This window comes from Lampetra fluviatilis, chromosome 16 (genome assembly GCF_964198595.1).
Source record: "Lampetra fluviatilis chromosome 16, kcLamFluv1.1, whole genome shotgun sequence".
In the NCBI taxonomy this organism is placed as follows: domain Eukaryota; kingdom Metazoa; phylum Chordata; class Hyperoartia; order Petromyzontiformes; family Petromyzontidae; genus Lampetra; species Lampetra fluviatilis.
In genome coordinates, this window is record NC_136290.1 from 2,986,466 (window position 1) to 3,009,523 (window position 23,058).

At 49.9% G+C, this 23,058-nt stretch overlaps 1 protein-coding gene across 1 annotated transcript; it reads right to left on the minus strand.

Moving 5' to 3' along the window:
• Positions 1-424: 424 nt before the first annotated feature.
• Positions 425-9,255, minus strand: LOC144936465 (volume-regulated anion channel subunit LRRC8E-like). Its single transcript, XM_078863535.1, has 8 exons — positions 9,112-9,255; positions 8,568-8,681; positions 5,313-5,617; positions 3,505-4,017; positions 3,110-3,257; positions 2,124-2,282; positions 1,604-1,753; positions 425-1,429 (listed from the first exon to the last, which is right to left on the minus strand). Exons 1-8 carry the CDS (start codon positions 9,253-9,255, stop codon positions 425-427), a joined length of 2,538 nt encoding a protein of 845 aa, XP_078719661.1.
• Between the last annotated feature and the right edge of the window lie 13,803 nt (positions 9,256-23,058).

The window sequence follows — 23,058 nt, forward strand, 5'->3', positions numbered from 1 at the left end:
AGGCCTTGGTAATTGAGATGTTACCTACCTTACCTGTTATACAGGCCTTGGTAATTGAGATGTCAACTACCTCGCCTGTTATACAGGCCTTGGTAATTGAGATGTCAACTACCTCACCTGTTATACAGGCCTTGGTAATTGAGATGTCAACTACCTCACCTGTTATACAGGCCTTGGTAGTTGAGATGTCAACTACCTCACCTGTTATACAGGCCTTGGTAATTGAGATGTCAACTACCTCACCTGTTATACAGGTCTTGGTAATTGAGATGTTACCTACCTCACCTGTTATACAGGAGGTCGTGGCTTCGATCCCGACCCTGACGCTGCCTACTGCTGTATAGTTGGAGTTGACAATGCCGGTTGTAATTGCCGGTGAAAGTCTCTCGTGTCTTCGGGGTTCTCACTTTCTCGGATTTCTCTCTCAGTTCCTTGGACTTCTCTCCCAGCTTCCATGGGGGCTCTGCGTCGCGCCGCTGGGCTCGCCCCGCATCGCCTCCTTCACCTGCGCCGGCAGCGACTCGAACAGCTCCTCCTCCACCAGCAGCCCCCCGCGCCTCAGCTCCGCGCACTCCCCCAGCTCGGCCGGCAGCTCCGTCAGCCGGTTCCCGACCAGCTCCAAGCGGCGCAGCCTCGACAGCCTCCCGACCAGGCCGCTCAATTCGCGCAGCTCGTTGTTGGCGAGTGCCAGCGTCCGCAACCCCTCGCACCGGAACAACTCGTCGGGCAGACTCCGCAGGGCGTTGCCTGATAGACGGAGGGTGCTCAGCCGAGTCAGCTGGCACACCTCGGGCGGCAGGGCGGCGATGGCGTTGCGGCTCAGGTCGAGGACCTGCAGGCCGTGCAGACGGAACAGCCCAGTGGGCAGCTCGCCCCCGATGAGGTTCCCGTCGAGGAAGAGCGAGCGCAGCGCCGGCGAGCCTGCCCCCCCCGCCGCCGCCAAGCGCGGGACGCTCGCGAGGGCGTTGTCCGAGAGACGCAGGACGGCGAGGCGCTTGCAGGCGGCCGCCGGCAGCATCGCCACATCGTCGCCGTCGCCCGGCGAGCGGAGGCCGTTGCGGGAAAGGTCGAGGTCGCTCAGGCGTCCCAGCGCCAGCAGGGGCCGCGCAAGCTCGGCGGGCTCCAGGCCGCAGCGCGTCAGCCGCAGCGTCTCCAGGCTGCGCAGCTTGCTCAGGGGCGCCAGCGACTCGAGGCGCGCGCCGCCGTTGTCGAGGGCGAACGTGCGCAGGCCGCCGCCGCCGCCGGCGACAGTGGCCAGGCCGGGCGGGAGGCGGGCGACGCTGGTCGTCAGGCGCAGGCCCTGCAGGCGCCTGAGGCCGCCCAGCGGCTTGAGGAGCGCCGGCGTCAGGGGCCCCTCCAGGGACAGCTCCTCCAGGTGGCGCATGTCACGCAGCCAGCCCGGGACCTCCGCCTTGATTGCAAACTTCACCTGCGAGAGGGCGCGGGGGGGGCGGATGGTGAATGTCGGTCCCCGACATTGTGACTTAAATACATTTGGTGGGGGAGGTGACTTTTTGGCGATGTCACGGCCCGGATCAGTGGAGCCGAATGGACCGCTCAGACCGAGCCACCCTCGCGCCCGCCCGCCCATCCACCCACGCACCTCCAGCTGGCGCAGCTCCTCGCTGAGGAAGGCGAGTGCGCGATTGTCGACGCCCACGGTGCAGTTCAGCAGCCGGAGCTTGTGCAGATTCACCATCTGCACCACCGCCGCCCCCAGCGTCACCCCGTGCATCGAGTCCAGTGTCAGCACCTTCGGTGGGGGATTGGGTACGAGGGTGAGTGAGTTGGTAGGTCAGTGGGTATGAGGGTGAGTGAGTTAGTGGGTGAGTGGCTGTGTAAGTTGGTGGGTGCATGGGTGTGTGGGTGGGTGGGTGTATGGGTTGGTGAGTGAGTGGGTGTGTGGGTGGGTGTGTGCGTGGGCGGTGTGTTGGCGAGTGAGTGGGTGAGTGAGCAAGTGGGTGGGTGTGTGCGCAAGTGGTTGGGTGGGTGTGCGGGTGAGTTGGTGGGTAAGTGGGTGTCTGGGTGAGTGGGTGGGTGAGTGAATTGGTGGGGGAGTGGGTGTGCGGGTGTGGATGGGTGGGTGCATAGGTGGGTGGGTAAGTGGGTGTGTCCACGGGCACCTGTATCTGAGTGAGCCGGTATGTGTCCACTGGCACCGCTGCCAGCTTGGAGAGATGTAGCTCGCTTTCGCCCTGCGCATTGATCGCCAGCAGCCCCGTCAGATGCGACAGGGTCCACGCTTGATCCACGTTCACCTGCCTAAGCTTATTTTCGCTCACCTGGAGCAGCAGCAGCAGCAACAGCACCAGCAGCCACGCGTGGATGGATTTTATTTGTTTCAGCAGCGAGGGCCCAATGAGCCGTTACGCCCCATGACGGTAAAGACGTTATACACATGTAGTGAGCGACTTTTGAGACACATCATGTAGAGGCCTTCTTATTTATTCTCACACTGGACGATACAGAAATATGAACGTCTCTACGTAGCTACACATAGCCGACCCTTCTACACAACCCCATCGTCGGCGTCCAACTACACGGTTATTTGACTAGCGCAGCGACAGCGACGATGAGAGCCCTGCAGGAGATCGGCCACGACGAAGAGAGATGACGGCGAGCGGCGACGCAGCCAGGACCCAGGACCAGCAACAGCACCGAACCTCTGGTTCGGTCCCCCTTATATACACCCCGGTGCGGCCAAGCCCCGCCTCCGGCCACGCCCCCTTCCAGAATCTTCAAGCAGGTTCCCGGAGCTTGTGGTCTCACTCAGCCTTTGACCTTCACCACCGATACGCCTCCCTTATAATTAGTCATTACATAACTTGCACATAGACTAACACGGCCCATAGACTCAGATAGAGACCCAAAGACTCAACATCCCCCGTATAGCCTCGACGGACTGTTGGGGCAAGTGCCGTTAGCGAGCACCTATGCAGACCAGAACGGCGGCACACGAGGGGGTGGGTGGCCAGCACCACGTTGACCACACAGAGACCCACAGTTTGTTGTCCTTACCCCACATCTCCGATCGGCGCGGTCGGCTTCGTCAAACGTGAGGCGCTCTGCGTGCAGCGCACAGCGCGCTCTGCGAGCGGCTTCTCCTCACCTCGGACAAGAAGACAGAGAACTTGCACGCGTAGCAGGGGTCGTACTTGTCCACTAGGTGAAGGAGGAAGGCAAAGTCGTTCCGCACGTCCGGAATGTCGTCCACCCCCGTCTCCTGGCGCGCCTCCGCGAAGCTGTACTCCTTGAGCCTGCGGTGTCAGCGCCCCCCCCAGCACAGAGAACTCAGCGCCCGTCAACCCTCGTCCCAACGCGGAAGATCTCCCACGAAGCCACCGGTAGAACATTACTATTAGATATACGTAGCGGTGTCGCCGTCCGCGCTAACCGCATCTCCACGATCGCCGAAAAGCCCGCAGACCAAAGTCAGAAGGCTGCCGCACGGCGATCCGGTGCCACGCAACCGCTCTGCGGCAGCCCGCCGCCCCCCCCTCTCACCTGCCGGTCACCACCCAGTAGAAGACGTAGGCACAGGTGAGCGCGTAGACGCACATCGTGGTCGCGTAGGCCATCCACATCATGCGGAAGATGCGCCACAGCCCGTGGACGCAATAGAAGTCTCCGTAGCCCGTGATGTACTCGTCTTCCACGCAGTGGATGTGGTAGCGCATGTTGGGGCCGGCGTAACCGGTGTACGCGAGCACCACCAGCGCCTGCAGCAAGCGGGCCCCCGTCTGCCACACGTAGAGCCTGTGGAGCCCGCCGCTCGCCTCCGTGTGAGCACGTAGTTTCTTCACCTTCTCGAAGAGAGCCTTGGCCTGCTCGCCCTCCTTCTTGTCCAGGATGCGATCATCCGATGGCGTCCGCCGGCCCTCGTTCTGCTCCGGGGGGGGGCAGTCGGGGGGCGGGGCGGCCTCGCCGGGGTCGACGAATCGGACGGAAGGCCGGGGCGGTGCCGGCGGAGACTCAGAAGGCAGTTTCTCCATGGGGAGTTTGTCGGATCTCGGGTCGCTGCAAGCGTGGGACGCAGAGACGCACAGAGACCCATAGAGACTCACAGAGACCCATAGAGACTCACAGAGACCCATCGAGACTCACAGAGAACCGCAGAGACCCAAAAAGATACATAAAGTCTCACAGAAACCCCTAGAGACTCACAGAAAACCATAGAGACTCACAGAAACCCATAGAGACTCACAGAGACCAATCGAGACTCACAGAGACCCACAGAGACCCACAGAGACCCATAGTGACTCATAGAGACCCGCAGAGACCTATCAGGACTCACAGAGACCCGTAGAGACCCATAAAGACCTACAGACCCGCAGAGACCCACAGAAACCCAGAGATCCATACAGACTCAGACACCCACATCGTGACGCACATACACACGCACACCAAGATCCCCCGTATAGCCTTAACAGACTATAGGGGCAAGTGCTGTTGGCGAGCACTTATGAAGGCTGGAACTGTACATGAGGGGGTGGGTGGCTAGCACCACGCGCGGCCGCCTTTGTCTCCCCAGTGGCGATGTTTACACACCGCACCAGGTACTCATTTGAGGCTGAGTAGACCTAGGAGAGGCCCAGAGCTGGCACAAGTATGAACAACAGGTTACACTGCCCACCAGGGATTATTTGTCTGTCGTGCACCAACGCGCTGTCCAACCAAGTTACTACCTGCCCACTCCGAAGGAACGTGTTTCAGATAATCGTCGCCGGTGTTGGCCATGAGCGGTAATCGAACCTGGGTCGCCGGGATCATAGCGCAGCGTAGCGCTAACCGCTTCACTACCGTTCCCCACACACACACCACCAACCGTAAGCCAAACTGGTTATGAAAAGCAGGGGGATAGAAAGATGCGTGAACGGGCTCGCTGCCCCAAAACAGAGGTCGCAACCGGGTACCTGATACCCGTACCCTACCCAATACCCGGCTACCCGTACCCGGCCGGGTACAGGTACGGGTAGCAGTTTGCGACCCTGATGCGGCCGGGTACGGGTACGGGTAGGCCGTGAGTCACTGGTGAGTAACTGTTTGTCACTCATTTCGGGTAGGGTACGGGTAGGGAACGGGTACCCGTACCCGACCGGGTACGGGTACCCATTTGCGACCCTGGTGCGGCCGGGTACGGGTTCGGGTAAGGAATCAAAACCCATTTGCGACCTCTGCCCCAAACCCACGCAGGGTCCCCCCCGAATGGAGAAAGGGGGAACTTTTTTTAATTTTGTTACTTAAGGGGGGAAGGGATGACAAAGGAAGGAAGGAGCCGTGGGCCGTCTCTTAGTAGTCAGCCCCCTTCTAACCTGCAGCTCTCCGCCGTGGCGGGCGGTGGCGGCTGCAGCGCCGCCGCCGCTGACGCCAACCCGTCCAGCGCGGCTTCGTGCACGGCGTGCGTGGTCCACTGCGAATCCATGCACTTGCCCAGCACGCACACAAAGTGCTCAATCTTGGAGCTCGTCTCCGGGAACCTGAACCAGAAGTTCCTGGTGGCCGTCAGGATGAGCGTGTGCAGCACGACGAGGTGCGGGAAGTATTTGCTGATCCACAGCACCGCGTTGTCGTAGCAGAACTGGTTGATCAACCGGTACTGGTACTGGTCGAAGCCAACCTGGGCGAGTGTGGGAAGGGCAAAATTAACAGGCGTGGCGGTGATGTCGCATGCCCCTCCGTTGCGGTGACAGAGCTGGCTCAAATCTGGCTTTTGCCTGATGATGCCGGTTGTAATTACTGGCGAAACGTCACCGTACTCAAGATCGTCAACGTTATGGCTTTGCTCTCCAACACACCGGTGTGCTGTACTAGGATATTACACTATACACTACACTATACATTACACTATAATGTACATTACAATATACACCACACTATAAATTACACTACACTATACATTACACTATACACCACACTATACATTACACTATACCAGACGTGGGCAAAGTACGGCCCGTTGGGCTTTTAATCTGCCGAACTTGTCCAAATATTATTATTATTAAATAAAATTTTACCTTCCTCCTGTAATGCCCCCATTTACCCAGTAGATGGCGCACTTTGACCAGGAGAGAGAGAATATTCGTATGAGCAATTCATGTTTCTATTGAAAGTAAGTTAAAAGTAATATTTGGGTACAGTATTGTTTTTGGAAGCATTCACTGTAATATCGTATGAACGTTTACTTCATCGCATCATCATCGTATGAATGATGCGAGAAGAGATTAACGGGTTCTTATGCGATTTACGTTCTCGGCGCTTTCGCTCTCTAAATTACGGCTTGAATGAGGGGGAGGGGTATGACTACATCGCAAAATTAATATCTTACTAGGACTTTTATATAACAAAAGTTATATACATAACTGTTGCGCTTTGTGTAATTCAACAAAACAAATAAAACTTAAGTCCGAGTTCTCTCCGAATTTCACGAGTCCGTTCTAGACCCCACAGTTTTTTTAAAGAGTTTTAAGCACAGAAAATATAATTAAAGTTTGAAAAATCATTAATTATACAAACTTTTCAATAATTTCCTTCTTCACTTCGATTTAAATTTTCTTTAAAAACTTCTTCTCACCAACATTACCACTCATTACCACTTTCTCCGAAGGCAAGTTTGTAAAAGAAAACATGGTACAGACAGCAGACATCTTGTGTCGGGAGATCAAAAGCAAATTTGAAAAAGTCAGTTCATCACGCAGGACTGTGACTCGCCATGTGGAACTGATTGATAAAAATATAGCCAGTCAATTAAACGAAAAGTCTGATTCCTTTGACTTATATTCACTAGCACTGGATGAAAGTACGGACGTAAAAGACACTGCTCAGCTCCTCATTTTTATCCGAGGCATTGAAGACAGTTTTGCGATAACAGAGGAGTTTTTGACCATGGAGTCCCTGAACGGAACAACGCGGGGAGAGGACTTGTATAACCAGGTATCTGCTGTGATCGAAAGAATGACGCTATCTTGGAGTAAACTTGTCAATGTCACAACGGATGGATCGCCAAATTTAACTGGAAAAAATGTTGGGCTGCTGAAAATAATCCAGGATAAAGTGAAAGAGGAAAGCCCTGTCCAGGATCTTATTTTCCTTCACTGCATCATCCATCAGGAATCCCTGTGTAAGTCTGTATTGCAGCTTAATCATGTCGTGAATCCAGTCGTACAATTTATGAACTTTATACGAGCAAGGGGACTTCAGCACCGTCAGTTTATTACCTTCCTGGAGGAAACTGATGCGGATCATCAGGACTTGCTGTACCACTCTCGTGTCCGCTGGTTAAGTTTGGGGAAAGTGTTACAACGAGTGTGGGAGCTGAAAGAAGATATCATCGCATTTTTGGAGTTGATGGGGAAATTTGACGAATTCCCTGAGCTAAGCGACAACAACTGGCATAGTGACTTTGCGTTTGCTGTGGACATATTTTCACACATGAATGAGCTGAATGTGAAACTGCAGGGGAAAGATCAGTTTGTTCACGACATGTACAAACATGTGAAAGCCTTCAAATCCAAGCTCACTTTGTTCTCCGGACAAATTGCGAACAAATCTTTCACTCATTTCCCACACTTGCCATGCAGGAAGAGACACCGCGAAACGCAAAAAAATACAGCAAATCGCTTGAGGACCTGCACGGAGAATTCTGCCGTAGGTTCTTTGATTTCGAAAACATTGAACAGTCACTTCAGCTGGTGTCCTGTCCCCTGTCACAAGACCTTGAAACAGCACCACAGGAGCTGCAGTTGGAACTGATAGATCTTCAGTCTGACTCTGTCCTAAAGGAGAAGTTCAACTCTGTTAAACTGAATGACTTTTATGCTTCACTTAACAGAGCCACGTTTCCAAACCTCCGGAGGACTGCACAGAAGATACTGACTTTGTTTGGCTCCACTTATATGTGTGAGCAGACATTCAGCGTCATGAACACTAACAAAGCCCATCACAGATCAAAGTTAACGGATCAGCACCTCAGATCTATCCTGAGAATTGCCACAACCAAAATAACTCCAAACTTGGATGCACTGGCAAAAATGGAAGATCAACAACGCTGTTCCCACTGAAACTGATTATGTGTTGCTGCAGCGAGGTTGGAGCAAAATCTCCATCACAGAGCCTGCGTTGCTGCTCTAACCTGTTAATGTAGATAATAAAGAAGTTCAAGTGAGGTAATTGGTTTGGACGCATGCCTCAGATGTTTTAATGATGTTTGATCAGTCACGTTACAACATGTTTTTGTATTGTTCATGTTCGTGCAATTTGTTAAATTGCCTTACAAATAAATGCTTTGCTACCTGTTAAAGGCCAAATCAATTCATGTAATCATTTTTACATGTCATTTATATTAGTTCACACAAACACTCCATCCATCTGTTCCTGGCCCGGCCCCTCTGTCAAATTTTAGAACCCATTGTGGCCCGCGAGTGAAAAAGTTTGCCCACCCCTGCACTATACTGTACATTACACTATTCCTCGGGCAATTGCCGGTGGCGCAGCCGGCCTTACCGCTGGCAACCAGCGGTTCCCCCCCCCCCTGCATGGTCGTGTCGAGCCGGCCCGAGGGGGGACCTCACCGTGTGGGCCCTGGGGTTGGCCACGAGCTTCCTCAGCACGGTCTCGTTCCACTCCTTCAGATCCACGTCGAAGCCTCTCGGCACCGGCACACACAGAATGCGCTCGTTCATGTTCTGGGCGGAGGTGGGGGAAGTGGGTACCACGTGACCATGACGTGACGCCGTGTGGTCTCCTTGAAGACGTCGCTCCACTCAGGTTCACTTTGCGCGATTCCCGGTGTGTACGGGGGGGGGGGGGGGGGGGGAGGCAACCCATATCGACCCAAGATGTGCTCTCTAGCCAGCGCTCTGAGTGAGCTCGCACGTCGAGTTGGAACCCACGACCTCCTGCGTACCAGGCGAGGTAGTTAACATCTCCCAGCCACCGTGATGATGAGACACACGCGAAGTCCAAATATGCAGCAGGGGTCGGGATGGAACCTATGACCTCCTGCGTACCAGGCGAGGTCGTCAACATCTCCGCGATGTTATCCATAGCATGGCGGCGACATTTATGAATGTGCTTGGGGACTCTCTAGAGTCTTAGAGCGTTGGAACGACGTACCTGCAGCATCCCGGCAAAGATGCCTATCATGAACATGGGCACGGAGAGCATGTCGCACAACACGTCCCACCAGGGCTGAAGGATCTTGAGGTCCTGGTGACCCTCCAATGAGAAGGAGGAGGTCAGGGCTCCGATGGGAATCATGACTCGAGCCGAGACTGCACACAAGCAGACACACACAGGCAGACACACACACAGGCAGACACACAAGCAGACACACACACAGACACACACAAGCAGACACACAGGCACACACACAGACATACACAGGCAGACACATACCGGCAGACACGCACACAGAGGGTCACACACAGGCAACAAAGACGCACACAGAGACACACACACAGGCAGACACAATACAAATGTCTCCCCGTGTAGCTCCTCTGACAGGCTGTGAGGCTTACAGAGGCAGAGATTGGCTCCACTCTCTCTCACCGCCCTTGTTTTATTATAGTAGTAGTTGATATTACAGTATTAGTTAGTATAGCAGTACATGTTTTATTACTATAGTAGTAGTTGTTTGTTATTTTATTGATGTTATTAGTGTTATAGTTGTGATTATAGATGTTGTAGTTGTTATTATAGTAGTTGATATTACAGTATTAGTTATTATATCAGTTCATGTTTGTATTACTATAGTAGTAGTAGTTGTTTATATTATTTTATTGATGTTATTAGTGTTATAGTTGTGATAATAGATGTTGTGGTTGTTATTATAGTAGTTGTTACAGTATTAGTTATTACAGCAGTTCATGTTTTTATTACTATAGTAGTAGTAATTGTTTATTTTATTGATGTTATTATTAGTGTTATAATTATTATAGATGTTGTAGTTGTTATTATAGTAATGATTATAGACGTGGGAGATGTTATTATAGTAGTTATACTTGTGATTATAGATGTTGTGGTAGTGCTGGTCGTTAGGCTCCACTTCTCCCGCCAAATCGCGACGGTTTGTTGGTGGTGGTTGAGGGAGAGGGCCGCGTGGGCGAAACCAACTCGAGCGGCGTGCGCGGGAGGGGTGAATTCAATCGGCGAACATAAATTGTTTTAATTTAAGGGGGTAGACAGAAAACGCCACCTTTCACTAACGCTAGCGAGCCCTCTTGCTTCTTGTTGCTTTGGATGAAACAATAAAACTATAAACAAGTTCGCTACATTTTTTAAGCGCGTCTTTAGTTGATGCTTTCCATCCCCCTCCATACTTGGTATAGTCTGAAACGTAACCGCGCCTGATCTAGTCTATGCTATTAACCATGGGCCTTAATCCGGGCTATGAAATAAAGTTCAATGTCAAGTGCAACGGAGCTGACCAATTAAAAAACACAGGCGAAATGTCAACACCACGTGGCTCTTGGGGTGGTAGCGGCCATCTTGGTAAGGGAGAAGCCCCCACACCCCCTATCCAAAATGGCCGCCCACACGTTGTTTGCTTGTGGAGGTAACCTCTGATAACCAATAGCGACTATTCACACTCAACTATTGCGGAGCTGTCGAACCCCGTCACGGTTTTACCCCGTTGTGGTCTTTGCACAGGCAAATTGAGTTCTTAGGTCTGTACGGGCGTACAAAAAAATGTGTCTATTTTTGTTTCTCCTTTGTGATGGGATTTTGTAGGATGAATGTTGATATTTTTAAGGGGCACGGGGTGACCAATAAGGTCCGAATTAGTCTGTAATAAGGTAGAGCACTTATAAGGGGTTGACAGCTGTGTAGTGTATAGTGTAGTATAATGTATAGGATGAACGTTGACATTTCTAAGGGCATGGGGGTGACCAAAAAGGCCTGAATTGGTCTGTAATCAAGTAGGGCACTGATAAAGGGGTTGACAGGTATGATTACAGACAGAGACCCATAGAGACCTAAACGAGATAGATAGAGACCCAAAGAGATAGAGACCCAAGAGAGATAAATGGAGACCCACACAGATACATATAGCATACTGTCAACCCATACGGTTTACTCGTATTCTTGTACAGGGACATTGAGTAACATAATGCGCCTATTTGTTTGTGTTTCTCCCTTGTGATGGGACTTTGCAGGATGAACGTTGAGATGTATAAGGGGCACGGGGTGATCAGTAAGGTCTGAATTGGTCTGTAATAAGGTAGGGCACTGATAAGGGGTTGACAGTTATGCTACTGACACGAACAGTGTGACTATGCATACGTAGCCATCCATAGTGTAGTAGTAACGAAGGACTTCGCCGACACACTGCTTGGTCTCCGTCACTCCTCTTTGTTCCCGTCGTTCGCACTCCGCTGGTCCCGACAGCGGACCAGCTGCTCCTCGCGCGCGCCCCGCACGCGCTCTCCCGTCAGTCGCTCCGCTCCCCCCGCTCCCCCCGCACACCGCTGGCCGACGGTGTGCTCGAAGCTCCTCCAGCCACGTGGCTGTGAGCCGCCACTGCACAGCCTTCAACAGCACTCGTGATGTAAAGTAAACGCATCGGCCGGTCTTGGTTACGCTTACTTCGCGCGTGTACAGCAGCTGTTGGATTTGGTTTGGATTCATTGCTGATCTTCCTCGGTTGATTCATTTTAGTTGCAATCGTAATTGGCTGAAAAGTTTGCCCCCAATTCGTGTTTGAAATATTTATTCTCACGTGGAGTACGCCACCCATGTCTGCCTTGTGCCATTTGAAGTGGGATTTGTATGCGTTGTGCATTCGTTCGTCACTCGAGCAGTGCGTCAGGTCGTGGACATAACACGACACTTCCACAATGATTAGAAACTAGGCTCAGGCCACGTTGGACTATACAGTACCTCAATGGCTCCAGTCCCATTCTGTCTGTGGTTTTGGCCCCTTCCAGTGTCTTTTAATTTCTTCTCTGCCCCCCTCCCCCCCTTTTGTGATCATCGGGCGTTATGGTTTTGTGCTTTAACAAGGGGTAACCTCAGTTTAACACGTAGGCTTTCGCGACCAATATTATTCATAATCAACGTTTTTGGGTTTAGATCGCGTTATTTATAAATGTGTCGTAATTGCCCGATGATGCTGGATGCAATTACCAGCGAAACGTCGTACTCAAATTGTAAATGTTGTGGTTTCGCGCTTCAACACACCGGTGGGCTAAAGTAGTGAACTAATTTGTCTTTTGTCAACGTGACACTTTTTTACTGATTGGCCGTGTCGGGTGGTGGAGGGTTACGACACATTTATAAATAACGCGATCTAAACCCAAAAACGTTGATTATGAAGGGGTAACGTGCTTGGGTTAGCTTATCTTCAAATTCACCGTCAACCCAGTGTACATTAACGCACTACACCAGTTCCAATAACCAACTAAAATGTGTTATCAATGCCGTGCAAATGGGCAAAGTGTGTTCACGTAGCCAGCACACAGTTGGACTTTCATTGGGGGTTCACTGCTAACGTTGGGAGGATACCCGAGAGTTAATTTCGCAATTGTCCCAGAATCTCTGCTTTGCTTAGTGACCTTACGATCGCAGGTGCTGTGGCACCATCGGCATGCAACGCGACATTTACATTCCCCCTCCAACCCAGCTTAAATATACGCTCCAAGCTTGGTGGTGTTTCATTCTTCATCTGAGGACGGCTGCTTGCGTTGTAGCCGAAACGTCTTGAGAATTATTTTATTATGTTTTATTTTTATTATTTTATTATTTCCCTTCTACGTGACTTTTCCGAAAGAACCAAGAAGATGAATCCGTGCAGTCACGAAAGCTTTAAATCGAAATTTACAAGGCTGTTTAATAATCGCGGTCATATTGCTGTCACCCATCACCCCTGTCCGATTACGGTTGGGAGGAAATAAGGGGGGAGTTTTTAGACCAAGCAGCTACCAATCAAACGATTTGTTAAACATCAAACTTGGGTCTGATGGCAACCAAGCACGCTATTGGCATTGACGCATCATGAGGCATTGTAAAGGATTGCGCTTTAAATCCCATAAAAGTTGAAGGATTCATAATAAACGAATTGTCTAACTAGGATGTCTTGCATGCCTCGGCAATTACCAATACAGCTGTTGTTCATGATTCAAACAGTGTATCCATAACCTAGACACGTTAGCATAACCCAATACCAACCTGCAATAAACACTATAACGTTATTTCTCAACTAGGTTGTTGGGGGCCGCCTCCAAGGTTCGATGCGTACTGTCACCTGGTTGGGATTGCGGGATCGAGACAAGGCGACGTAGAGCTGCTGGCCGTGGGAGAAGACCGTCGTCTGCAGATCGATTCCAACGTAATCGAACGTCTGTCCCTGCGCCTCCGTCGTTCATGCAGGGGGCGCGTAGGTTTGCAGCACCCCCTGCATGAAAATGATGGGAAGTGCAGCGTTCATCACAGATAATAGGTGGGCGTTTATATTATTAATAGGATGAGCATATTTTAAAGGTCGATTGGAACACATTTTCTCCAAGGAAATGCGTACCTCGAATTTTAATGAGTTATCAAGTTTTACTAACCATTTTATAAATGCTCTGTGTGCCCTCCACCTGCTGTACGGACAACATCGAGACGATAGTTGAATTCGTCCCAAACGCCTCTCAAAGCGTCTTCTTCCACTGAAGTCACTGCTGCCGTGATTCTGTTCTTGAGACCATCCAGATGTGTGTGTGTGTGTCTGCCTGTGTGTCTGCTTGTGGTGGGGCCTTACCATCAGCCCCACCAAAACTAAGCACCTGCCTGGGTATTTTGTACCATCTGACACTCCACCCCCACAACTCCCAATCGGTGATGGGGCAGTTGTGGAGAGAGTGGAGAGTTTCCCATACCTGGGCAGTGTGCTTATGACCGGCTCCAGTTTATCAGCAGAGGTCTCACTCCGAATCAGTCGAGCGGCAATATCTTTTCATCGGTTGCGTAACGCTGTGTGGAAGCTACCTGGTCTGTCGCTCCGCACGAAGCTTCAGGTCTTCTCGGCCACGGTCATTCCCTCCCTTCTCTACGCTTGCGAAACGTGGACCCCCCTAATGGAGCATCTTCGTCGGTTGTAAACATTTAGGCTGGCCTGCCTACGATCAATCCTGGGTTTAACCAGGCTGGATTGTGTGAGGAGCTCACAAATCCTTGAAAGATCTGGGTAAAGTCCCATCGGTGAGCTCCTCCGGAAGGCAAGGCTGCGTTGGCTGGGTCATGTAGCCCGCATGCCCAGCTACCGCATGCCTAAACAGCTTTTGTTCGGCCGGATCGAGGGGGCTAAACGGGCGCGGCACGGGCTAGAGAAGAGATGGAGCGATGTGGTACAGGAGGACGTGGAGCTGAGTGGACTTGCCGAAGACTGGTACCAGCGGTGTCAAGATCGGCCTCAGTGGAGGAGGCTCGTGAAAGACGCTTCTTGGCAGTTGGAGGCAGTCGCCCTCCAACAACAACGGAGGGCGGAGGAGCGACGCTCACAACAACGAGCGGAGCGCCGGGTGGCTAAAGCACAGCAAGTTGGTACAGTAGGGGGCACAGGTGGTGCATCTGCATCAGCCAGTAATCTCGGTCATCTCGGTCAGTCGACCCGTGGCACCTGCTGGGTCTGCCCCGTGACCTCCTGCCAGCGGGCGTTCGACACTTCACGTGGCCTCAAGGTGCACTTGGCCTGGCACAAGCGTCGTGGTGACGTCACCGCCACTTAGTGGCGAATGGCGGTTGTTGTCTGCTTGTGTGTGTGTCTGTGTGTGTCTGCTTGTGTGTCTGTGTGTGTGTGTGCGCCTCTGTGTGTGTCTGCATGTGTGTGTGTGTGTCTGTGTGTGTGTGTCTGCTTGTGTGTGTGTGTGTCTGCGTGTGTGTCTGCTTGTGTGCAGTCTCGGCTCGAGTCATGATTCCCGTCGGAGCCCTGACCTCCTCCTTCTCATTGGAGGGTCACCAGGACCTCAAGATCCTTCAGCCCTGGTGGGACGTGTTGTGCGACATGCTCTCCGTGCCCATGTTCATGATAGGCATCTTTGCCGGGATGCTGCAGGTACGTCGTTCCAACGCTCTAGACTCTAGAGAGTCCCCACGCACATTCATCAATGTCGCCGCCATGCTATGGATAACATCGCGGAGATGTTGACGACCTCGCCTGGTACGCAGAAGGCCATAGGTTCCATCCCGACCCCTGCTGCATATTTGGACTTCGCGTATGTCTCATCATCACGGTGGCCGGGAGATGTTAACTACCTCGCCTGGTACGCAGGAGGTCGTGGGTTCCAACTCGACGTGCGAGCTCACTCAAAGCGCTGGCTAGAGAGCACATCTTGGGTCGATATGGGTTGCCTCCCCCCCCCCGTACACACCGGGAATCGTGCAAAGTGAACCTGAGTGGAGAGACGTCTTCAAGGAGACCACACGGCGTCACGTCATGGTCACGTGGTACCCACTTCCCCCACCTCCGCCCAGAACATGAACGAGCGCATTCTGTGTGTGCCGGTGCCGAGAGGCTTCGACGTGGATCTGAAGGAGTGGAACGAGACCGTGCTGAGGAAGCTCATGGCCAACCCCAGGGCCCACACGGTGAGGTCCCCCCTCGGGCCGGCTCGACACGACCATGCAGGGGGGAGAGAACCGCTGGTTGCCAGCGGTAAGGCCGGCTGCGCCACCGGCAATTGCCCGAGGAATAGTGTAATGTACAGTATAGTGCAGTGGTGGGCAAACTTTTTCACTCACGGGCCACAATGGGTTCTAAAATTTGACAGAGGGGCCGGGCCAGGAACAGATGGATGGAGTGATTGTGTGAACTAATATAAATTACATGTAAAAATGATTACATGAAAGGATTTGGCCTTTAATAGGTAGCAAAGCATTTATTTGCAAGGCAATTTAACAAATTGCACGAACATGAACAATAGAAAAACATGTCGTAACATGACTGATCAAACATCATGAAAACATCTCAGGCCTGCGCCCAAACCAATTACCTCACTTGAACTTCTTTATTATCTACATTAACAGGTTAGAGCAGCCACGCAGGCTGTGTGATGGAGATTTGGCTCCAACCTCGCTGCAGCAACACATAATCAGTTTCAGTGGGAACAGTGTTGTTGATCTCCCATTTTTGCCAGTGCATCCATGTCTGGAGTTATTTTGGTTGTGGCAATTCTCAGGATAGATCGTTAACTTTGATCTGTGACGGGCTTTGTTGGCGTTCATGATGCTGAATGTCTGCTCACACACATAAGTCGAGCCAAACAAAGTCAGTATTTTCTGTGCAGTCCTCCGGAGGTTTGGAAACGTGGCTCTGTTAAGTGAAGCATAAAAGTCATTCAGTTTAACAGAGTTGAACTTCTCCTTTAGGACGGAGTCAGACTGAAGATCTATCAGTTCCAACTGCAGCTCCTGTGGTGCTGTTTCAAGGTCTTGTGACAGGGGACAGGACACCAGCTGAAGTGACTGTTCAATGTTTTCGAAATCAGAGAACCTATGGCAAAATTCTCCGTGCAGGTCCTCTAGCGATTTGCTGTATTTTTTGGCGTTTCGCGGTGCCTCTTCCTGCATGGCAAGTGTGGGGAAATGAGCGAAAGATTTGTTCGCAATTTGTCCGGAGAACAAAGTGAGCTTGGATTTGAAGGGTTTCACATGTTTGTACATGTCGTGAACAAACTGAGCTTTCCTTCTGCAGTTTCACATTCAGCTCATTCATGTGTGAAAATATGTCCACAGCAAACACAAAGTTACTAAGCCAGTTCTTGTCGCTTAGCTTAGGGAATTCGTCAGATTTCCCCATCAACTCCAAAAATGCGATGATGTCCTCTTTCAGCTCCCACACTCGTTGTAACACTTTCCCCAAACTTAACCAGCGGACACGAGAGTGGTACGGCAAGTCCTGATGATCCGCATCAGTTTCCTCCAGGAACGTAATAAACTGACGGTGCTGAAGTCCCCTTGCTCGTATAAAGTTCACAAGTTTTACGACTGGATTCACGACATGATTCAGCTGCAATACAGACTTACACAGGTATTCCTGATGGATGATGCAGTGAAGGAAAATAAGATCCTGGACAGGGTTTTCCTCTTTCACTTTATCCTGGATTCTTTTCAGCAGCCCAACGTTTTTTCCAGTTAAATTTGGCAATTCATCCGTTGTGACATTGACAAGTTTACTCCGAGATAGTGTCATTCTTTCGATGACAGCAGATACCTGGTTATACAAGTCCTCTCCCTTCGTTGCTCCTTTCAGGGACTCCATGGTCAAAAACTCCTCTGTTATCGCAAAACTGTCGTCAATGCCTCCGATAAAAATGAGGAGCTGAGCAGTGTATTTTACGTCTGTACTTTCATCCAGTGCTAGTGAATATAATTCAAAGGAATCAGATTTTTTGCTTAGTTGACTGGCTATATTTTTATCAATCAGTTCCACACGGCGAGTCACAGTCCTGCGTGATAAACTGACTTTTTCAAATTTGCTTTTGATCTCCGGACACAAGATGTCTGCTGTCTGTACCATGTATTCTTTTACAAACTTGCCTTCGGAGAAAGTGGTAATGAGTGGTAATGTTGGTGAGAAGAAGTGTTTAAAGAAATTTTAAATCGAAGCGAAGAAGGAATTTATTGAAAAGTTTGTATAATTAATGATTTTTCAAACTTTAATGATGTTTTCTGTGCTTAAAACTCTTTAAAAAAACTGAGGTCTAGAACGGACTCGTGAAATTCGGAGAGAACTCGGAGTTAAGTTTCGTTTGTTATGTTGAATTACACAAAGTGCGCCTTCTAATGGAGATATGGGGGCATTACAGGAGGAAGGTGAAATTTAATTTAATAATAATATTTGGACAACTTCGGCGGGCCGGATTAAAAAGCCCAACGGGCCATATACGGCCCATGTCTGCGCTAAATAAATCAATTGTTAATTAGCCCTGTTGCAAGAGGTAAATTTGCCTCTTGCCTGTGAGCTGCTGGTGTCAAAAATTTTACCGTGTGTAACCCGTTTGTGATGTATAATATTTTTCCCACTCAAATTCGCAATGCAAAAAGAATAGCAATGCAAATTGCTACTCTGATTAGCACGGTTGGCTATGCGAAAGAAATTCAACATACATACATACAAACGAACTCGAGTCAATGTGAATTATCAAGACAATTTATTTACAGTTGGTAATACATAACATAGGTTTCATGAGTTAGATTGCGTCAGCTGCCCTTAAGGCCCGTCGTATCGACATCGTATGCATCCAAGAAACGAAGTGGAGTGGAGCAAAGGCGAGGGAGATTGGATAAGGATACAAACTGTTCTACAACGGTGAAAGAAACACCAAGAACTGCGTTGGAATCGCAGTCAGCCAAAATCTACGAGACAACGTCGTGGCCGTCCACCGTGTTTCCGACCGCCTCATGTCCATCGAAATCAACTCAAACGACCTACGCCTCCGGGTGGTATCTTGTTATGCGCCGCAGCCTGGCTACCCAGCAGATACCAAGGAGGAATTTTGGGAACAATTTGATGAACACATGCAATCGATAAACGGAGAAGAGCAGTTAGTAATTGGTGGAGACCTAAATGGACACGTTGGAAAAGCCCGGGATGGATACCCTCGAAACCATGGTGGCCAAGGATATGGTACCCGGAACGATGAGGGAAACCGAGCCCTGGACTTTGCGGAAGCCTATGATCTTGTTCTCGCCAACACCTTCTTCAAGAAGAGACCGTCCCATCTCATTACGTATGCCAGTGGTGGGAGATCAACTCAAATTGATTACTGGCTTGTCAAGCGGGATAGGCTGAAAACGGTGACAAACACTAAAGTCATACCATCGGACAACATCGCCCCACAACATCGCATCCTGGTCATGGACATGAAAATGGACATTGGCCAGCGACATCGCCCACCAACAATGGGACAGCAGCGAATTAAGTGGTGGCGGATGAAGGAATGCAAGGATCAGCTGAGAGTCGCCCTCAATCAGATTGACGTGAACACCAACCGACCAGCGAATGCGATTTGGGAAGATCTCGCCGGCCAACTGTGCACAGCAGCAATGGAAGCACTGGGGCTAACTAAGCCGGGAAAACGCTTCATTGACAAGCAAATATGGTGGTGGAACGAAGAAGTGCAGCTAGCAGTGAAAGAGAAGAAGCTAGCTTTCAAGAAGTGGCGCCAAACGCTCGCAGATCTGGATTACCAACACTGCAGAAACTAATTCTAGATTTGAAGCTTTCGTGACTGCAATGATTCATACTCTTAGGTTTTTTCGGTAAAGTCACGTAGGTAAAAAATTTAAATTAATAAAAGTAAAATAAAAGAAATTAAACAATTCACGACGTTTCGGAAGCAACACAAGTACTTGATACAGCTGTCGTGGCTGTGACGGTTCCACCTGAAGACGGAGGCTTGTGTTGCTTCCGAAACGTCGTGAATTTTTTAATTTGTTTTATTTTACTTTTATTAATTAAATTTTTTTACCTACGTGACTTTACCGAAAAAACCTAAGAGTACTACAGAAACTGCAAATCGGCAGCGAAGCGAGTAGTAGCAGCGGTGAAATTAGCTCAATACGACCAACTGTATGTCGAACTGGACACACAAGATGGTGCCAATAAGATCTATCGACTGGCAGAGGCGCGCCATCGTTCGACTCAGGATATTGGTCAGGTTAAATGCATAAAGGATGAGAATCACAGCGCTCTCAGAGACCCGCCTGCCATCCTTCAATGCTGGAGCGACTACTTCTCTGGAATCTGCAACCAGGAATTTCCCCACCCACCGATTATTAGCGCTGAACACGTCCTCGGTCCCGTTTTGCCTATCACCATCATCGAAGTGGAACAAGCTATCAAGATAATGAAGAATGGGAAAGCGACTGGCCCGTACGATATCCCTGCTGAGGCCTGGAAGATCCTTGGCAGGCAGGGTGCTGCCCTCCTTACCCAGCTCTTCAGCACCATCACGAGCACCGGTGAGGTCCCAGAAGCCTGGTCGACCAGCACGACGGTTCCAATTTGGAAGGGTAAAGGGGACGTGGCAGAATGCTCGAATTACAGGTCAATCCGGCTCCTGTGTCATGCGATGAAGATCTTTGAGCGAGTTTTGGACACGAGGATTAGAAACATCATCACCCTATCACCCAACCAATGCGGCTTCGTTAAAGGATGTGGCACTACGGACGCCATATTCGCGGCGAGGCTCCTGCTGGAGAGGCACAGAGAGAAGAACCAAGCTGTGCACGTGTCGTTCCTCGACCTTGAAAAGGCATTTGACAGGGTCCCCCACGACCTCATCTGGCACTCGCTTCGATCCCATGGAGTCCCTGAAACCTACGTGCATTGGGTGCAACTCTTATACAAGAACGTCACCAGTGCAGTCAGGTGTGCAGTGGGCATATCACCGCCATTTCCCATCAGCGTTGGAGTGCACCAAGGATCGGCCCTGTCACCACTCCTGTTTATCCTGTGCATGGACACGATCACTGCCGACCTGCACACGCCCCTGCCATGGTCAATTCTCTATGCGGATGACGTCCTCCTCTCAGATGAAGAGAGAGGAGATGTGGAAAGACAATCGCGCCTGTGGAAGGAACGTTTGGACGAAAACGGGATGAGGTTCAACATCAAAAAGACGGAGTATATGGAGTGTGGCCCCCAAACCGACGGCACCATCAGCATTGACGGAGAAGATCTGAAGAAAGTGACGGACTTTAAGTACCTGGGCTCCAGCATCAGCTCAGATGGAAGCATCACGACTGATGTGAGGTCACGAGTCAATGCGGCATGGATGAAGTGGAGGCAAGTCACCAGAGTCCTCTGTGATCGGAAAATGCCGGATAGGCTGAAGGGAAAAATTTACAAGACCATCGTCCGACCGGTGGCACTCTATGGATCCGAGTGCTGGCCAGCCACAACTGTACACGAACAAGCCCTCCATACCATGGAGATGAGGATGCTCAGATGGAGCCTTGGACTGACTCGATGGGATCGTGTAATGAACGAAGACGTTCGGAAGCAACTTGGTGTGGCCCCCATTGCGGACAAGATGCTTCAGGCAAGGCTTTGGTGGTACAGCCATGTGATGCGAAGTGAAGAGTCATCAGTGGCCAAGACTGCCATGCGTATTGAGCCAGAGGGCTGCCGTCCACGCGGACGTCCGAAGAAGCGATGGATGGATCGAATAAAGGAAGACATGAAGACGGTCAACGCATCCCCCGAAGATGCCCTGGACCGAGCCAAATGGAGAAGACAATGCCGAAAAGAGGACCCTGTGCCACAGCGGGAACAACGCTAGGAAGAAGAAGATTGCGTAAATATAAATGTGTCGTGGAACACGCCACAACCTGACACGGTAAGGTTTGTCAAGTAAACAGAACATGCCAATTCATTACTAGTACAGCACACCGGTGTGTTGGAGAGCAAATCAACAACATTTACAATCTGAATACGCCGTTTAGCCAGTAATTACAAATAGCTTCGTCAGGCGACAGCCAGATTTGTGTATAAATCCTCCTGTTTCATTCCTTAAAGAGGGATAGATGTGATGATGTCACTTGTGAGCTCTTGTGTGAAGGGGGAGGATTAATGTATGCATATGAATAACAATGGGGGTATCCATTGCCTGTTGGGTTATTTATATGTTAATCAACGTACATTATGCATGCACATTATTCTTGTACGTCCTGTCGTTTGAGTGCAATAAAATAACAGCACCTGGTATTGTCTGCATACAGTTGATCCCCATTCATGTATGCTGACCTGTATAGGCATGCATTTAAACAATTATTTGAAGATTCATTTCTGAGCAGCGCTAAGGCTGTAGCTATCCGAATGGTTAAGATTATTTGTATTTAACACGTAGGCTTTCGCGAACAATATTATTCATAAAAAAGGTTTTTGGGTTACATCGCGTTATTTATAAATGTGTCGTAACCCTCTACCAAAATTGAGTCACGTTGACAAAAGTCACATAGTTCACGACTATTTGTCTTTTGTCAACATGACATTTTTTACTGTTCGGCTGTGTCGGGTGGTGGAGGGTTACGACACATTTATAAATAACGCGATCTAACCCAAAAACCTTTATTATTAATTATTTGTATTTATCTCCATTTCGATAGATTCTCTAATTAGTCTTGGCCAGTAGTAACTAGTCTTGCACAGAACGTCAATGAGTGTCCTTGTTGGCATGCGTGTTCTGCCACTGCTGACAGTTGTATTTGGGAGTATTTCTTTGGTCTTCTTTTAGTCTCGTGCTGATCATTCTTCCTGTCTGCTCAACATAGCATTGGACACAAGTGCAATTAATCCGTTACACACCTTCTGTTAAATGCTTCGTTAATAAATCTTCAGTACCAGATATTAGTTTATGTATTTAATGTACCATGCCAAATCTGACTCGGATGTTTTGTTTTTCCAAAAATCTCACAAATTTTATCCATTACTCCCACAATGTACGGTATTTTGAATAGTTTTAATTAATAACACGAGTTGAAACTGACCAAGTAATTTAAACTACTAAAATACTGTACATCAACTAGCCAGATTTTTGGAATAACAAAACATCCGAATCAGAGTTGGCACAGTACAAAAAATACAAAAACTAATATCTGGTACTAAAGATGTATTACCGAATCTTGATTTGAAGTTTTCGTGACCGCAAGAATCAATATAGTCTTTGGTTGTTTCGGTAAAGTCACGTAGTTAGAAATAATATAAAATAAAACAAATCACGAAGTTTCGGGCGCAACACAAGCGTCCGTCATCAGGTGGGACAACCACAGCAAGAAAACATTTGCTGAAGTGGGCAAGAGAGCTTCCGTGGCAAGAGATTATATAGGTAAGAAAGGGGGGAGGAGAAAGGGGGGAAAGAGAGATAGAGAGAGGGGGGGGGGGGCGCTGCGTGAGTGCTCGGGGGAGAAAGGATGTGAGGCCAGAGCGAGGGGGGGGAGTGGGCAGGGCTGGAAGTGGGAGGCTGGGAAAGCTGGGAAAGCTGGGGATGCGGGGAGAAATTATCTCGGAAAATAGGCAAGTACCCGGCAGATAAACAGCCATAAAGAGTTAAGGTTTTACCTGGTTAATAACATCCT

Bases quoted from the DNA above. Each gene is read 5' to 3' on its own strand.
- LOC144936465 (XM_078863535.1), bottom strand. From the start codon at position 9,255: ATGATTCCCATCGGAGCCCTGACCTCCTCCTTCTCATTGGAGGGTCAC. The intron at 5,618-8,567 runs GTGAGGTCCCCC...ACACTCGCCCAG, and splicing joins CCAACCCCAGGGCCCACACG to GTTGGCTTCGACCAGTACCA. The intron at 1,754-2,123 runs GTGCCCGTGGAC...CCCCCACCGAAG, and splicing joins ACCGGCTCACTCAGATACAG to GTGCTGACACTGGACTCGAT.